The sequence below is a fragment of the Scyliorhinus torazame genome, chromosome 18, assembly GCF_047496885.1.
Source record: "Scyliorhinus torazame isolate Kashiwa2021f chromosome 18, sScyTor2.1, whole genome shotgun sequence".
NCBI lineage: Eukaryota > Metazoa > Chordata > Chondrichthyes > Carcharhiniformes > Scyliorhinidae > Scyliorhinus > Scyliorhinus torazame.
This window is the reverse complement of record NC_092724.1, coordinates 162272880-162288107: the sequence shown is the minus strand read 5'-3', so window position 1 is coordinate 162288107 and position 15228 is coordinate 162272880. Positions and strand designations below refer to the sequence as shown.

The 15228-nt window shown below is 50.6% G+C and overlaps 1 protein-coding gene across 9 annotated transcripts in view; it reads left to right on the top strand.

The window, feature by feature from the left end:
- LOC140395710 (uncharacterized) overlaps positions 1–15228 on the top strand; it is a 223914-nt gene that overhangs the window by 153254 nt on the left and 55432 nt on the right. For all 9 annotated transcript variants that reach the window (XM_072483820.1, XM_072483821.1, XM_072483822.1 and 6 more), the window contains 5 exons: positions 1898–2075; positions 3168–3294; positions 7201–7320; positions 8847–8997; positions 14733–14845. In XM_072483820.1, coding sequence (XP_072339921.1) covers positions 1898–2075; positions 3168–3294; positions 7201–7320; positions 8847–8997; positions 14733–14845 — 689 coding nt within the window. The remainder of the gene's footprint in view (positions 1–1897; positions 2076–3167; positions 3295–7200; positions 7321–8846; positions 8998–14732; positions 14846–15228) is intronic.

Here is a 15228-nt window from a genome sequence, read left to right as displayed (position 1 = left end):
CAATTGGTTCCCTTGAGATGGAATTTGATGAACACTAAAGAAAAATCAAGGTACTGAGATATAATAGGGAACTGCCCCTCTTCGAGAAGGAAGAAACACACTGAGCTCCTTCAGTACTGCCCACAGTCTAATCTATAAATAGGGAGCATCTGTTAAATAATAATAATGATCTTTGTTTGTGTCACAAGTAGACTTACCGCAGGGCTCAGTGCTGGGACCCCAGCTGTTCACAATATACATTAATGATCTGGACAAAAGATTTGCATGCAGTATCTCCAAATTTGCAGACGACACTAAGCTGGGTGGCAGTGTGTGCTGTGAGGAGGATGCAGAGAGGCTGCAGGGTGACTTGGACAGGCTGGCTGAGCGGGCAAATACTTGGCAAATGCAAAATAATGTGGGTAAATGTGAGGTTACCCACTTTGGTGGCCAAGGCAGGAAGGCAGATTATTCTCTGAATGGTGGCGGTTTAGGAAAAGGGGAAGTGCACCGAGACCTGGGTGTGATGGTGGAACAGTCGCTGAAGGTTGGTATGCAGGTACAGCAGGCGGTGAGGGAAGCTAATGGCATGTTGGCCTTCATAGCGAGAGGATTTGAGTCTAGGAGTAGGAATGTCTTGCTGCAGTTATACAGGGCCTTGGTGAGGCCACACCTTGAGTGTTGTGCGCAGTTTTGGTCTCCTAGTTTGAGGAAAGACATTCTTGATATTGAGGGTGACCAGCGGAGGTTCACCAGACTAATTCCTGGGATGGCAGGACTGGATATGAAGACAGATTGGATCGACTGGGCTTGTACTCACTGGAGTTTAGAAGAATAAGGGGGGATCTCATAGAAACATATAAAATCTTGATGGGACTGGACAGGTTAGACTGGACTGGCAGGAAGAATGTTCCCAATGTTGAGGACGTCCAGAACTAGGGGTCACAGCCTAAGAATAAGGGGTAAGCCATTCAGGACTGAGATGAGGAAGAGCTTCTTCTCTCAGAGAGTTGGGAACTTGTGGAATTCTCTATCACAGAAATCTGTTGGGGCCAGTTCGTTGGATATATTCAAGAGGGAGCTGGTCGTGGCTCTTGTGGCTAAAGAGGTCAAGGGTTATGGAGAGAAAGCGGGAGTGGGGTACTGAATTTGCATGATTGGCCATGATCACATTGAATGGTGGTGCAGGCTAGAAGGGCCGAATGGCCTCCTGCTCCTATTTTCTATGTTTCTAACACTGCAACGAAGTTACTGTGAAAAGCCCCTAGTGGCCACACTCCGGCGCCTGTTCGGGTACACAGAGGGACGATTCAGAACGTCCAATTCACCTAACAATCACGTTTTTGGGACTTGTGGGAGGAAACCGGAGCACCCGGAGGAAACCCACGCAGACACGGGGAGAACGTGCAGACTCCGCACAGACAAGTCGGAAATCAAAACTGGGACCCTGGCGCTGTGAAGCAACAGTGCTAACCACTGTGCTACCGTGCCACTCAATATGACTGGCAGGAGTTGACCAATTCATGTTCCATTTCTTCTTGGTCCCCATTCCCTGAATCAATGTGTCCACCACCAGCCCCTCCCCAAGTTGCTCTCCCCCCAGTGTATTGACAGGTACCAATTTACAAGATCCTGACCTTGTTTCTTTATATTCAGTATTTGGTAGGACCCGGTGTTCCGTTTCTGTTGTTCCACCGTTCCATCTCAAATCAATAGAAACTAAATAAGGATGTGGCATATTGGCACTGCATTTAACTGCAGTAAACAATAGTTGCAATTCGCATTTGTGTGAGTCATTTCTACAACAGCGTTTAGCCTGAGTTACCTGTTTGTTACACGCCAAATATGTCTGTTTACCCCACAGCCCTCAGTTAAAATGATGAATGAGCAATTTTTTTGTTTTAATCTCTTTCTGCAGGTCAGAAAGGAATTGGATTTAAGTCTGTTTTCAAAATCACTGACACCCCGGAGATTCACTCCAATGGTTTTCACATTTGCTTCGACAAGCATAGCGGTCCAATGGGATACATCCTCCCTCACTGGGTCGATGATGAGAGGCCTATAAACTTAGCCGGGTCAGAAGCAGAGAAAACAAGGTAACGTTTAATTCTGGGGATCCAGCGATCAGTTGTGTGTGTATTTGTTTTCAACTTTATTACTTAAATAAGGGCTTCCAGGAGTCACCTCAGGGATTTGGAGATGGGGGAGAGTGGGGAGGAATTCAATCTTTCGATATTAGCCATGTGGCCAGCAGTCCACGCCCTCCGCTAGCGAAAAGAAATGAAGATAAGCTGCGATGGGTGATTACGTTGTGGCTCCGTGCTGTTGCTCAGCAAACTAAGTGAGCAATGCTTGGAGAAAGGAGGCTCACAGATCTGAGGCACGCCATGAAGGAACTGCTCAAGGTGGGATGGAAGCAGGTGCAGAGCTCAAATGCCACAGAGGAGGGCAGTGCCCGAGGAAGGGAGATTGAAGGGCAATCGACAGGCTGTAGAGAGTTTGCAGGTTGTTTGGGAAACAGGGTGATCACATCGGTGCAGAGTATTTCGAGTCTCAAGCTTAAAGGAGAGCCTTGGATTTGTAGAGCTTGCCCCAAAGAGCTTTACCACCGATGAATGTGTTTTTCAGTGAAGTAACTGGTGTGGTGCAGGAAACCTGGCAGCGAGTCTGTAAATCGCAACTTCTCACTCACAAGAATAAAATTAATGACCAGATCGTCTACCTGGGTGTTTTAAGGGATCGGTATTGACCCAAAGCACTGTCAATCCAGGAGGCTGGAATAATGTCTCCTGCGGTGGTACGAGGTGTATCTTCTGCGCCAAATCACCGAGATTAGGAACTCTTCAGTTGCACTAATTTGGGAGGATGCTAATCAGAAGCTAGTTAGTGCCTGGGTTGGGGGGTTGCACAGGGTGGGGTGGGTAGCAGGGAAATGGGGAAAGAGATTCCACTTACGTAACTCCACATGTCCAATTGTCAGCTCCAGAGGCCTCTGATCTCTCGGCCTGACTCCTTGCCGTCGCTGCGGAGATCAACAAAACAAAGAACAAAGAGCAGCACAGTACAGGAACAGGCCCTTCGGCCCACCAAGTCTGTGCCAAAGATGAGAGCAGTTGGGGAAGTACTTGTCCACTGTGAGGGTTTTCTGGATTCATTTCACATTTTTATGCACAATTCTAATTTCTCAGATGGACAACGAAGATCGTCCTGCCACTGAAGTCACAGAACCAGCAGGCACAGAATCTATTCCACGACATAGACCCATCGTTACTGCTGTTCCTTCACAGACTTCGCTCCATTGCAATCATTAACACGGTGAGCGGTGTGATCCCACCATGCGGTTTCATGGCCAATGTCACTCTGGGGCAGAAGACGGGTCTGAAGGGGGAGGCAATTCCGTTACTTCATCCACTTGAGATTCTTGGGAAAAGTTTTAAACGGGAGCTTGTTACAGATGAGAGTTTGTCGGAGATGCGTTTTTTGGGGGTTCAGTAACAATGTCACTCTTAAGCACTCTGAGAACTTGTGTGAATCGGCTCACGTGGTATAAATACTGAAAAGCAAGGAAAGTAACACTTTAGAAAGAAACATACAAACAATGTGGGAACATTAGGAACAGGAGGAAGCCATTGAAACCTGTGAGTCTATCCAAAGCCAATGACTGATCTTTACCAGAACTCCAGCTGCTCCATACATCTTCATAGTCTAGCTCAATAAAACAAATCTATTGACTTCAATTTTGAAAACTCCAATTCTCATAATAGCTGCAGATTTTTTGAGGGAGAAAATCTCAGATACCAGGGGCTGGGTTCTCTGCACCCCGACACCGAAATCGCGTTCAGTAACGGGGCGGAGAATCCGTTTTCCCGCACGAAATCGGGAGCGGCGCTGCTACTCCCCGTCCCCTGAAAAGCGGCATACTCTTGGAGTACGCTGCATCGAGTATCCGCCACCTCAGACCATTGCTTGAGGCCTACCCCGCGATGCTCCCCCGACCGGACGATTTCCCGACAGCGTGGTTCCAATCTGGTCCCGCCGTCCGGGAACCTCGCGTGGGGCTGCCACGGTCGGGGGCGGGCCGATCGGAGGGCAGGGGGGGAGGGGGGGGGCCTCATTCGGATCTGGGGGCTATGTGTGTGGGCAGCCCGGGCCGGGCGAGCGGCCGATGCGGGGTGCTATTTCGGCGGTCCAGGTCCGTGGGCTGAGTCCACCATGGAACATGGCGAGGCCTCCGTGCGCAAGCGTGGCCTCTGACCCGGAAGTGCTGGGGTCCGTATCGGCGGCTGACGCTGCGAGCTCTGTGTCGGCTCCCTACCAGCCCCCAGCAAAATGGGGAATCTGTGGCCTTTTGACTCCAGTTTTCCTGGTTTAGCACTGGGCTAAATCGCTGGCTTGTAAAGCAGACCAAGGCAGGCCAGCAGCACTGTTCGATTCCCGTATCAGCCTCCCCGAACAGGCGCCGGAATGTGGCGACTAGGGGCTTTTCACAGTAACTTCATTTGAAACCTACTTGTGACAATAAACGATTTTCATTTCATTTTCATAAAAGACCACAGTTTTCCCGACAGCGCGGGGACGTAGTCCCGAAAACGGCGAATCCAGCCCCATTTTATTGGGATCTCTCGAGACCTCGGGATTTCCACAGCCGATACAGATGATGAAGTCATTTTGAAGTGTTTCGGTTGCATTAAATGATGGGCATTGTTTTCAAATCCTTCCAAGGTCTTTACCCCTCCCTCCCTGTAACTTCCTCCAACCATATACATGTTCACTACCTCCCCCAGCCTCACACAAGCCCCCTCGACTCCCAACGCTGTTGGAAGCTGTGTCTTCAATCACCTTGGCTCTCCACTTTGTAATTCATCCCTAAACCTGTCCCTTTCTACCTTGGTCTCCTGAAAACCCACCTCTTTCAGCCTTTCTAGTGTCTCCTCTTTTGATTTTGTCGTTATCTTTCTTTGACTTCACCTCAGTGCCTTGTGTTAACGAAACATTGGGAAGGTTCACTGTTTAATCTGTGTGTAAACTGACAAACCACAAACCGGCTGCTTTCTTGGAGATCAATGAAGTGGACTCGGCCCAGCAGACGATATGCCCCAGCAGAGCTATTCCATTCCAAACAGATTTGCGACGAAGATAGGGCTTCTCTGATAGGGCTGTCCACGTAATTCCGTAAATTATTTCAACATGATACTTGTGCTCAATTTACTTCCTGTTGGTTCGGCACAAGGAAGTTAATTTAGAGACAGACTTGTTATTTGGTTAGGTGAGCTGTGGTTTTGAGATAATGATGGGGGTTGGCTTGCACGACCAGTTTAAGCAAGATCCTATTGAAAATGGGCCTGGGAATATGTTTTGTTTTACAGTTCCTGGTTCTTTCCATTACAGGGCCCCGTGCAAGACTGTTGCCGTTTTTGTTAGTTATTGTCAGGTTTCATTTGCAGTTTAATTTGATTGGTTCTGGCTGAATAATTCATTTTTCAAAAATAAATGACGAGTACCCATAGCCAATCCACCTAACCTGCACTCAAATAACTCGAATAACTTGTCAAACGTGATTTTCCTTTTCATTGAGAACCATGCTGACTCACTTTCTAAATGTCCAGCTCTTAATTCCTCAATAATGGATTTCAGTAAATTCCAGCTCACGGATGTTAGGTCAGCTGGCCGGGAGTTTCCTGTTTTCTTCATCCCTCCTTTCTTACATTTGTGGTTTTCCAACCTGCGGAGACCTTTCCAGACCTTGGAATGAATGCATTTGTTATCTCTTTAATGCCATTAATTTGCCTAGTGCTTTTTCACCAGCGATAAATTTTTTCAAGTTCCTCCTCCCTTTTTCCTCTTGATATTTTACCATTTTGGGATGTTTTTAGTCTCTACAACCGTGAAGACAAATACAGAATACTTGTTCAAAGTCTCTGCCATTTCCTTGTTTCACATCGGGCGGCACAGTGGTTAGCACTGCTGCCTCCAAGTGCCAGGGCCCCTGGTTCAATTCCAGCCTCGGGTGACTGACTGTGTGGAGTTTTCACGTCCTCCCCGTGTCTGTGTGTGTTTCCTCCGGGTGCTCCGGTTTCCTCCCACAGTCCAAAGACGTGCAGGTTAGGTGGATTGACCATGATAATTTGCCCTTATTGTTCAAAAAGGTGAGGTGGGGTTACGGGGATAGGGTGGAGATGTGGGCTTAAGTGGGGGAGCTCTTTCTAAGGACAGTGCAGACTCGATGGGCCGAATGGCCTCCTCCTGCACTGATTCTATGATTATGTGCGGGTTAGGTGAATTGGCCAAAATATAAATTGTCTCGTGATGTGCAGGTGTCTGCGGAGTCTGCATGTTCTCCCTGTGTCTGGGTGGGTTTCCTCCGGGTGTTCCGGTTTCCTCCTACAAGTCCCGAAAGACGTGCTGTTAGGTGAATTGGACATTCTGAATTCTCCCGAACAGGCGCCGGAATGTGGCGACGAGGGGATTTTCACAGTAACTTCATTGCAGTGTTAATGTAAGCCTACTTGTGACACTAATGTTTTTCTAAATTTAGTGTACCCAATTCATTTTTTCCAATTAAGGGGCAATTTAGCGCGGCCAATCCTCCTACCCTGCACATCTTTGGGTTGTGGGGGCTAAAATGGGAGAATGTGCAAACTCCACACGGACAGTGACCCAGAGCCGGGATCGAACCTGGGACCTCGGCGCCGTGAGGCAGCAGGGCTAACCCACTGCGCCACCGAGCTGCCCTTACTTGTGACACAAATAAAGATTATTATGTTACTGGGATAGGGCGGGGGAGTGGGCCTGGGTAGGATGCTCTTTCAGAGGCTTGGTGCAGACTCGATGGGCTGAATGGCCTCCTTCGGCACTGTAAATTCTATGATTATTAATTCCCCAGTTTCATCCTCAAAGGGACCAATGTGTACTTCAGCTACGTCCTCTCTATATAGTTGTCGAAGCTCTTGCTGTCTGTTTTTATTTCTTGCTAGTTTATTCTCACTATCTGTTCACCCGATTCTTAGTCTTCCCTTTGCTGGTTTCTAAAATGTCCCCAATCTCCTGGCCTCTCACTAACCCTCGCAGCACCATATGCCTTTTCTTTCAGTTGGACAGAATCTTGCTTCTTGGCATCACAGGTCATATTGTGTCTCACGAGCAACGCTGCCGGGGTTTTAACAGTTACCTGGTTGGAAAAAAAGTTGATTTTAAATTTTAAAAAAGTGTTTTTTTAAACAGGTAAAAGGCCAGGATTTCTTGGTGACTCGTCAAGATCTCAATGATAACATACTGGAGGTCAAACACAATTCTGGAGCTGATCGCTGGCTAGTAATCAAGAAGACGCTTGACGCGAGAAAGGCAAGTTATTGTCAATAATCCTGTAGAAGCTGCTGGGTCGTGTGTCTGCTCTGACAGCTGCTTATTAAAAATGGACCTATTTTCTGGTGACGGTTCCACTCCCCTTGTTGCAATATTTGGGATACACCAGTTGTCCACTACCCACAGTCCAAGCTCCTCGCCGTTAGCCTTGCATATCTGGCAAATGGTCCAGACTGTTTCCCACTATCACCAGAGTCATTTGGAAAGGTGATGTTTGTAACATTAAACACACCAATGATCCTGGACAGTCCAATTTAAAAACTTAATTTAAAAAATTAAAAAACAATAAAAAAAATATAAATTTAAAAGGGTGCCTGCCCAATTTAAAAACCTCTGATTTTAGCCAAGGTAAAGTCTTAAGTTGTTTCTATAGCTGCTTGGACCTGGCAGAAGTGTTCTAAACTCGGTAATGTGATTCTGGATTTTTAGCGTGGGCAATTGTTTAGTGATTTTTCAAAATGTGTTGGTTATTTAATCTTGTGGTTGTGTCCCAGGCAGATCTCGCTGTCACCAATGGTCGGGTATGGGTGATGGGGACATTGCAGGTGTAGTGTGAGAAACGGCACGATCTGGATCAACAGATCAGTTGACCAGACTTCCTATACTGGTGTATCTGAGATGCTGCTGGTGGCAGGGCAGCACGGCGACGCAGTGGTTAGCACTGCTGTCTCACGGCGCCGGGGACCCGGGTTCGATTCCGGCTCTGGGTCACTGTCCGTGTGGAGTTTGCACATTCTCCCCGTGTCTGCGTGGGTCTCACCCCCACAACCCAAAGATGTGCAGGGTAGGTGGATTGGCCGCGCTAAATTGACCCTGAATTGGGAAACATTTAAAAATACGATTCGTCTGGTCGTGCTCTTTGATAGTGATGATCATTTAGTAGGTACACCGAATACAGAGAGTGCTCAGTGGTGGGAGCGCATCCGCTTTCGCTTTCTCATGCTCTGTATTGTCAAATCTCAGCTTTGTCACTGAGGGAAGCCGGGCGTTTTCACCACTGGGAAGAGGAGAGGGCGTTGGAGATTTGGCAGCAGAACCTCCATCCTATAATAATAATAATCTTTATTAGTGTCACAAGTAGGCTTACATTAACACTGCAATGAGGTTACTGTGAAAATCCACTGGTGGCCACATTCCGGCACCTGTTCGGGTACACAGAGGGAGAATTCAGAATGTCCAATTCACCTAACAAGCACGTCTTTCGGGACTTGTGGGAGGAAACCGGAGCACCCGGAGGAAACCCACGCAGACACGGGGAGAACGTGCAGACTCCGCACAGACAGTGACCCAAGCCGGGAATCGAACCTGGGACCCTGACGCTGTGAAGAAACAGTGCTAACCACTGTGCTGCCGTGCCACCCCGCCAAATGAGGTCAAGGATAGGAAACGTCCACGTTTTGCGAACTATTGCTTCGACGGTAATGGAATCCATTTCAACGTGAAAGACAAGACTGCAGAAAGGGCTGCTCAAAGTAAGATCTATTTTTAATTTTGTGTTTTTGCAGATTAAGGACAATGTGGAACTCACTGAATTGGCCCTTGCCTTCAAACTCAACACTGAAAAGAAGAACCACGGTTTGCGGTGTCCCCCTGAGAAGCAACCCGTATTTGCCTTTTTACCACTGCGGAGTTTCGGATTCCGATTCATCATACAAGGTATCTATCCTGTTTCTTCAATCAGCTGCTACAAGGTTTGTGCGCCAAAGTCCTCCTATTTCTCATGAACTGTGCGGTAATGTGGCAGAGAATTAAAGAGCAAATTCACCGATGCTGCCCGGAGGACGTGGAAATCAGCCAGGGAAAGATCTGTACTGCCCAAGGCCCAGTTTCTGATCTTCAGCAGACACCTGTCAAGAGTGAGGGTTCGGTGAATGAAGCGATAATCAGATCCTGAATTGGTTCATACAAATCCTGACTAAAATTCTACTATAGGACTGTTATACAGGTCGATCAGAGCAGAATCCTGCAATCTGTCTGCAGGGAACACGGATGAGGAGTCCAGGCAGGGAGCAATGGAAAGTGGGTTGGAAAGAGGAAACTAATTTTTGCATTTAAAACCTTTGTCGTATTTTCAGGGATATCCTAAAGTGCTTTCCAATCTGTGAATTACTATTGAGATACCCTCACCCTCACCATCACCCTCACCATCACCCTCACCATCACCCTCACCATCACCCTCACCATCACCCTCACCATCACTTTCACCATCACTCTCACCGTCACCCTCACTCACCGTCACCCTCACTCTCACCATCACCCTCACCGTCACCCTCACTCACCGTCACTCTCACCGTCACCCTCACCGTCACTCTCACCCTCACTGTCACTCTCACCCTCACCGTCACTCTCACCGTCACTGTCATTCTCACCGTCACCCTCACTCTCACCGTCACTCTCACTGTCACCCTCACCGTCACTCTCACCCTCACCGTCACTCTCACCCTCACTGTCACTCTCACCCTCACCGTCACTCTCACCGTCACCCTCACTCTCACCGTCACCCTCACTCTCACCGTCACTCTCACTGTCACCCTCACCGTCACTCTCACCGTCACTCTCACCGTCACTCTCACCGTCACCATCACTCTCACCGTCACCCTCACCGACATTCTCAGCATCACTGTCACCCTCACCGTCACTCTCACCGTCACCCTCACCGGCACCATCACTCTCACCGTCACCCTCACCGGCATTCTCTGCATCACCGTCACCCTCACCGTCACTCTCACCGTCACCCTCACCGTCACCATCACCCTCCGTCACCCTCACTCTCACCGTCACTCTCACCGTCACCCTCACCATCATTCTCTGCATCACCGTCACCCTCACCGTCACTCTCACCGTCACCCTCAGCCTCACCATCACTCACCGTAACCCTCACCCTCACCGGCACTCTCACCCTCACCGTCACTTTCACCATCACTCTCACCGTCACTCTCACCGTCACTCTCACCGTCACCCTCACCGTCACTCTCACCGTCACCCTCACCGTCACCCTCGCTCACCGTCACCCTCACTCTCACCATCACCCTCACCATCACTCTCACCCCCACCGTCACCCTCACCGTCACTCTCACCATCACTCACACCGTCACTCTCACCGTCACCGTCATTCTCACCGTCACCGTCACTCTCACCCTCACCGTCACTCTCACCGTCACCGTCTCTCACCATCACCCTCACCGTCACTCTCACCCTCACCGTCACTCTCACTCTCACCGTCACTTTCACCATCACTCTCACCGTCACTCTCACCGTCACTCTCACCGTCACCCTCACCGTCACTCTCACCGTCACCCTCACCGTCACCCTCACTCACCGTCACTCTCACCGTCACCCTCACCATCACCCTCACCGTCACCCTCACTCTCAACCTCACTCTCACCGTCACCCTCACTGTCACCCTCACCATCACTCACACCGTCGCTGTCACCGTCATTCTCACCGTCACCGTCACCCTCACCGACACTCTCACCGTCACCGTCACTCTCACCATCACCGTCAATCTCACCGTCACCGTCACTCTCACCGTCACACTCACCGTCACTCTCACCGTCACTCTCACTCTCACCATCACTCTCACCGTCACCCTCACCATCACCCTCACTCAACGTCACTCAACGTCACTCTCACCGTCACCCTCACTGTCACCCTCACCATCACTCACACCGTCGCTCTCACCGTCACCGTCACTCTCACCCTCACCGTCACCGTCACTGTCACTCTCACCGTCACCGTCACTATCACCGTCACTCTCAACGTCGCTCTCACCGTCACCGTCATTCTCACCGTCACTCTCAACGTCACTCTCAACGTCACCCTCACCGTCACCCTCACTCTCACCGTCACTCTCAACATCACCCTCACCGTCACCCTCACCGTCACTCTCACCGTCACCCTCTCCGTCACTCTCACCGTCACCCTCACCGTCACTCTCACCATCACCCTCACCGTCACTCTCACCGTCACTCTCACCGTCACTCTCACCATCACCCTCACCGTCACTCTCACCGTCACCCTCACCGTCACTTTCACCATCACTCTCACCGTCACCCTCACTCACCGTCACCCTCACTCTCACCATCACCCTCACCGTCACCCTCACTCACCGTCACCCTCACTCTCACCGTCACCCTCACCGTCACTCTCACCCTCACTGTCACTCTCACCCTCACCGTCACTCTCACCGTCACTGTCATTCTCACCGTCACCCTCACTCTCACCGTCACTCTCACTGTCACCCTCACCGTCACTCTCACCCTCACCGTCACTCTCACCCTCACTGTCACTCTCACCCTCACCGTCACTCTCACCGTCACCCTCACTCTCACCGTCACCCTCACTCTCACCGTCACCCTCACTCTCACCGTCACTCTCACTGTCACCCTCACCGTCACTCTCACCCTCACCGTCACTCTCACCCTCACTGTCACTCTCACCCTCACCGTCACTCTCACCGTCACCCTCACTCTCACCGTCACCCTCACTCTCACCGTCACTCTCACCGTCACCCTCACTCGCACCGTCACCCTAACTCTCAACGTCTCTCACCGTCACCCTCACCGTCACTCTCACCGTCACCCTCACCATCACTCACACCATCGCTCTCACCGTCACCGTCACTCTCACCGTCACCCTCACCGACACTCTCACCGTCACCGTCACTCTCACCGTCACTCTCACCGTCACACTCACTGTCACTCTCAACGTCACACTCACCGTCACTCTCACCGTCACCCTCACCGTCACTCTCACCGTCACTCTCACCCTCACCGACACTCTCACCGTCACCGTCACTCTCACCGTCACTCTCACCCTCACTCTCACCCTCACCATCACTCTCACCCTCACTCTCACCGTCACACTCACCGTCACTCTCACCGTCACTCTCACCGTCACCCTCACTCTCACCGTCACTCTCAACGTCACTCTCACCGTCACCCTCACCCTCACCGTCACTCACACCATCACCCTCCCTGTCACCCTCACCGTCACTCTCACCGCCACCCTCACCGTCACTCTCACCGTCGCCCTCATTCTCACCGCCACCCTCACCGTCACCCTCCCTGTCACCCTCACCGTCACTCACACCGTCACCCTCCCTGTCACCCTCACCGTCACTCTCACCCTCACCGTCACCCTCACCGTCACTCTCCCCTTCACTCCCGTCCTGTACAAACCACAAGTAGCCAGTTGAATGCTTGATCAAACTGTTTTTATTAGGGAAACGTTAGCCTGAAGAATTCCTGCTTTTCGAGTCTGTCTTCTCTATACAGCTGATTAAGTTTAACATTGCATCAAAAGCTGGCATTGCTGGGATCCAGATAGCCAGGAGCTGGGGGGCCCTACACAAATTGAATCTGATGAGGTTGGTGGACCAAATGGAGGTGGACTTCAAAAGATGGGACATGTTGCCGCTCTCGTTGGCGGGTAGATGCAGTCGGTCAAAATGGTGGTCCTTCCGAGGTTTTTGTTTGTGTTCCAGTGCCTCCCCATCGTGATTACCAAAGGCTTTTTCAAGAGAGTAGGTAGGAGTATGATGGGGTTTGTGTGGGCGAACAAGACCCCGAGGGTAAGGAGAGGGTTCCTGGCGCGCAGTAGGGACCGAGGAGGGCTGGCGCTGCCAAACCTAGGGAGCTACTACTGGGCAGCAAACGTGGCGATGATCCGTAAGTGGGTTATGGAGGGAGAGGGGGCGGCATGGAAGAGGATGGAGATGGCGTCCTGCAAAGGAACAAGCTTGGGGGCGCTGGTGACGGCACCGCTGCCGCTCGCGCCATCAAAGTATACCACGAGCCCGGTGGTGGCGGCAACGTTAAGGATCTGGGGCCAGTGGAGACGGCATAGGGGTGCAGTGGGAGCCTCGGTGTGGTCCCCGATCAGGGTTAACCACCGGTTTGTCCCGGGGAAGATGGACAGGGGGTTCCAGGGCTGGCACCGGGCGGGGATTAGAAGAATGGGGGACCTGTTCATCGACGGGACATTTGCGAGCCTAGGGGCACTGGAGAAGTTTGAGCTACCCCCGGGAAATGCATTCAGATATATGCAGGTGAGGGCTTTTGTGAGGCGACAGGTCAGGGAATTCCCGTTGCTCCCGACACAGGAAATTCAAGACAGGGTGATCTCGGGTGTATGGGTCGGGGAGGGCAAGGTGTCGGAAATACACCAGGAGATGAAAGAAGAGGGGGAAGCGCCAGTAGAAGAGTTGAAGGGTAAATGGGAGGAGGAGCTGGGGGAGGAGATCGAGGAAGGTTTGTGGGCTGACGCCCTGGGTAGGGTTAATTCCTCCTCCTCGTGTGCCAGGCTCAGCCTGATACAATTTAAGGTGGTTCACAGAGTGCACTTGACGGGGGCGAGGTTGAGTAGGTTCTTTGGGGTAGAGGACAGATGTGGAAGGTGCTCAGGGAGCCCGGCGAACCATGTCCATATGTTTTGGTCATGCCCGGCACTGGAGGTGTTCTGGAGGGGAGTGGCGGGAGCAATATCTCAGGTGGTGAAAGTCCGGGTCAAGCCAAGCTGGGGGCTAGCTATATTTGGAGTAGTGGACGAGCCGGGAGTGCAGGAGGCGAAAGAGGCCGGCATTCTGGCCTTTGCGTCCCTAATAGCCCGGCGAAGGATCTTGCTAATGTGGAAGGAGGCGAAGCCCCCCAGCCTGGAGGCCTGGATAAATGATATGGCTGGGTTCATAAAGTTGGAGAGGATTAAGTTCGCCTTGAGAGGGTCTGCGCAGGGGTTCTACAGGCGGTGGCAACCGTTCCTAGACTATCTCGTGGAGCGTTAGAGGAAGGTCGGTCAGCAGCAGCAGCAACCCTTGGGGGGGTTTATTGTTTGTAAGGGGAAAAAATTGTTTTGTTAAAAAACTTTAATAAATATATATTTTTTAAAAGCTGGCATTGCTGAGAATGCAGCACTGCTGCAGTAGTGCAATGGAGTTCCAGCCTAGATGGTGTGTTCAAGCCTTATGGGTGAGACCTGGCCCCCGATGTGATTCTATCTCCCGAGTCAATCTGACACATTTCCATCTGTAATTGTGTGGAATTGTTTTCTGTCGCACAGTGGGCTAAACAGCTGGCTTGTAAATCAGAGCAAGACCAGCAGCCCGGGTTCAATTCCCGTGCCAGCCTCCCCGAGCAGGCGCCGGAATGTGGCGACTAGGGGCTTTTCCCAGTCACTTCATTGAAGCCTACTTGTGACAATAAGCGATTATTATTATTATTATGACTCAAGTGGCCTCTCTTGTTGGTGAGGGGAGAATTCGTTTCCAGGGAACATTGCACCTGATTATTTAACCGTGCTTTCAGAATGCAGAAGTGCCGTGTGACGAGCTCCACCAATTTTTGTAATGGGCAATTAAGTCTAATTTGGCCTATTTGTCTCTCCCTTTACTACAGGTGATTTTGATATTCCTTCCTCCCGTGAAGATATTGACCGGGACAGTCCGTGGAACCAGTGGCTACGTTCCGAAATCCCACAGCTGTTTTTCGAAGTCATGGATAAATTCAATGTAATTCCACAATTATTTTCAAACAAAGTAGTTATTACAATTAAAATGTTGCTGAAATTGGGAATCGGGGGCTGTAGTTATTGAAATGAAAATGTGGGCGGCTCGTTGGCGCAATGGTTAGCACCGGTTCGATCCCGGCCCCGGGTCACTGTCCGTGTGGAGTTTGCACATTCTCCCCGTGTCTGCGTGGGTCTCACCCCCACAACCCAAAGATGTGCAGGGTAGGTGGATTGGCCACGCTAAATTGGAAAAAAAAGAATTGGGTACTCTAAATTTATTAAAAAGAAAAATAATGAAGAAGAAAAGTACTAATCCCTGGTATTCGGTTAGAATCAAGCCAAAAATGATTGACTCCGCCATCTGTAAGTGCTCTGAAGAGCTAG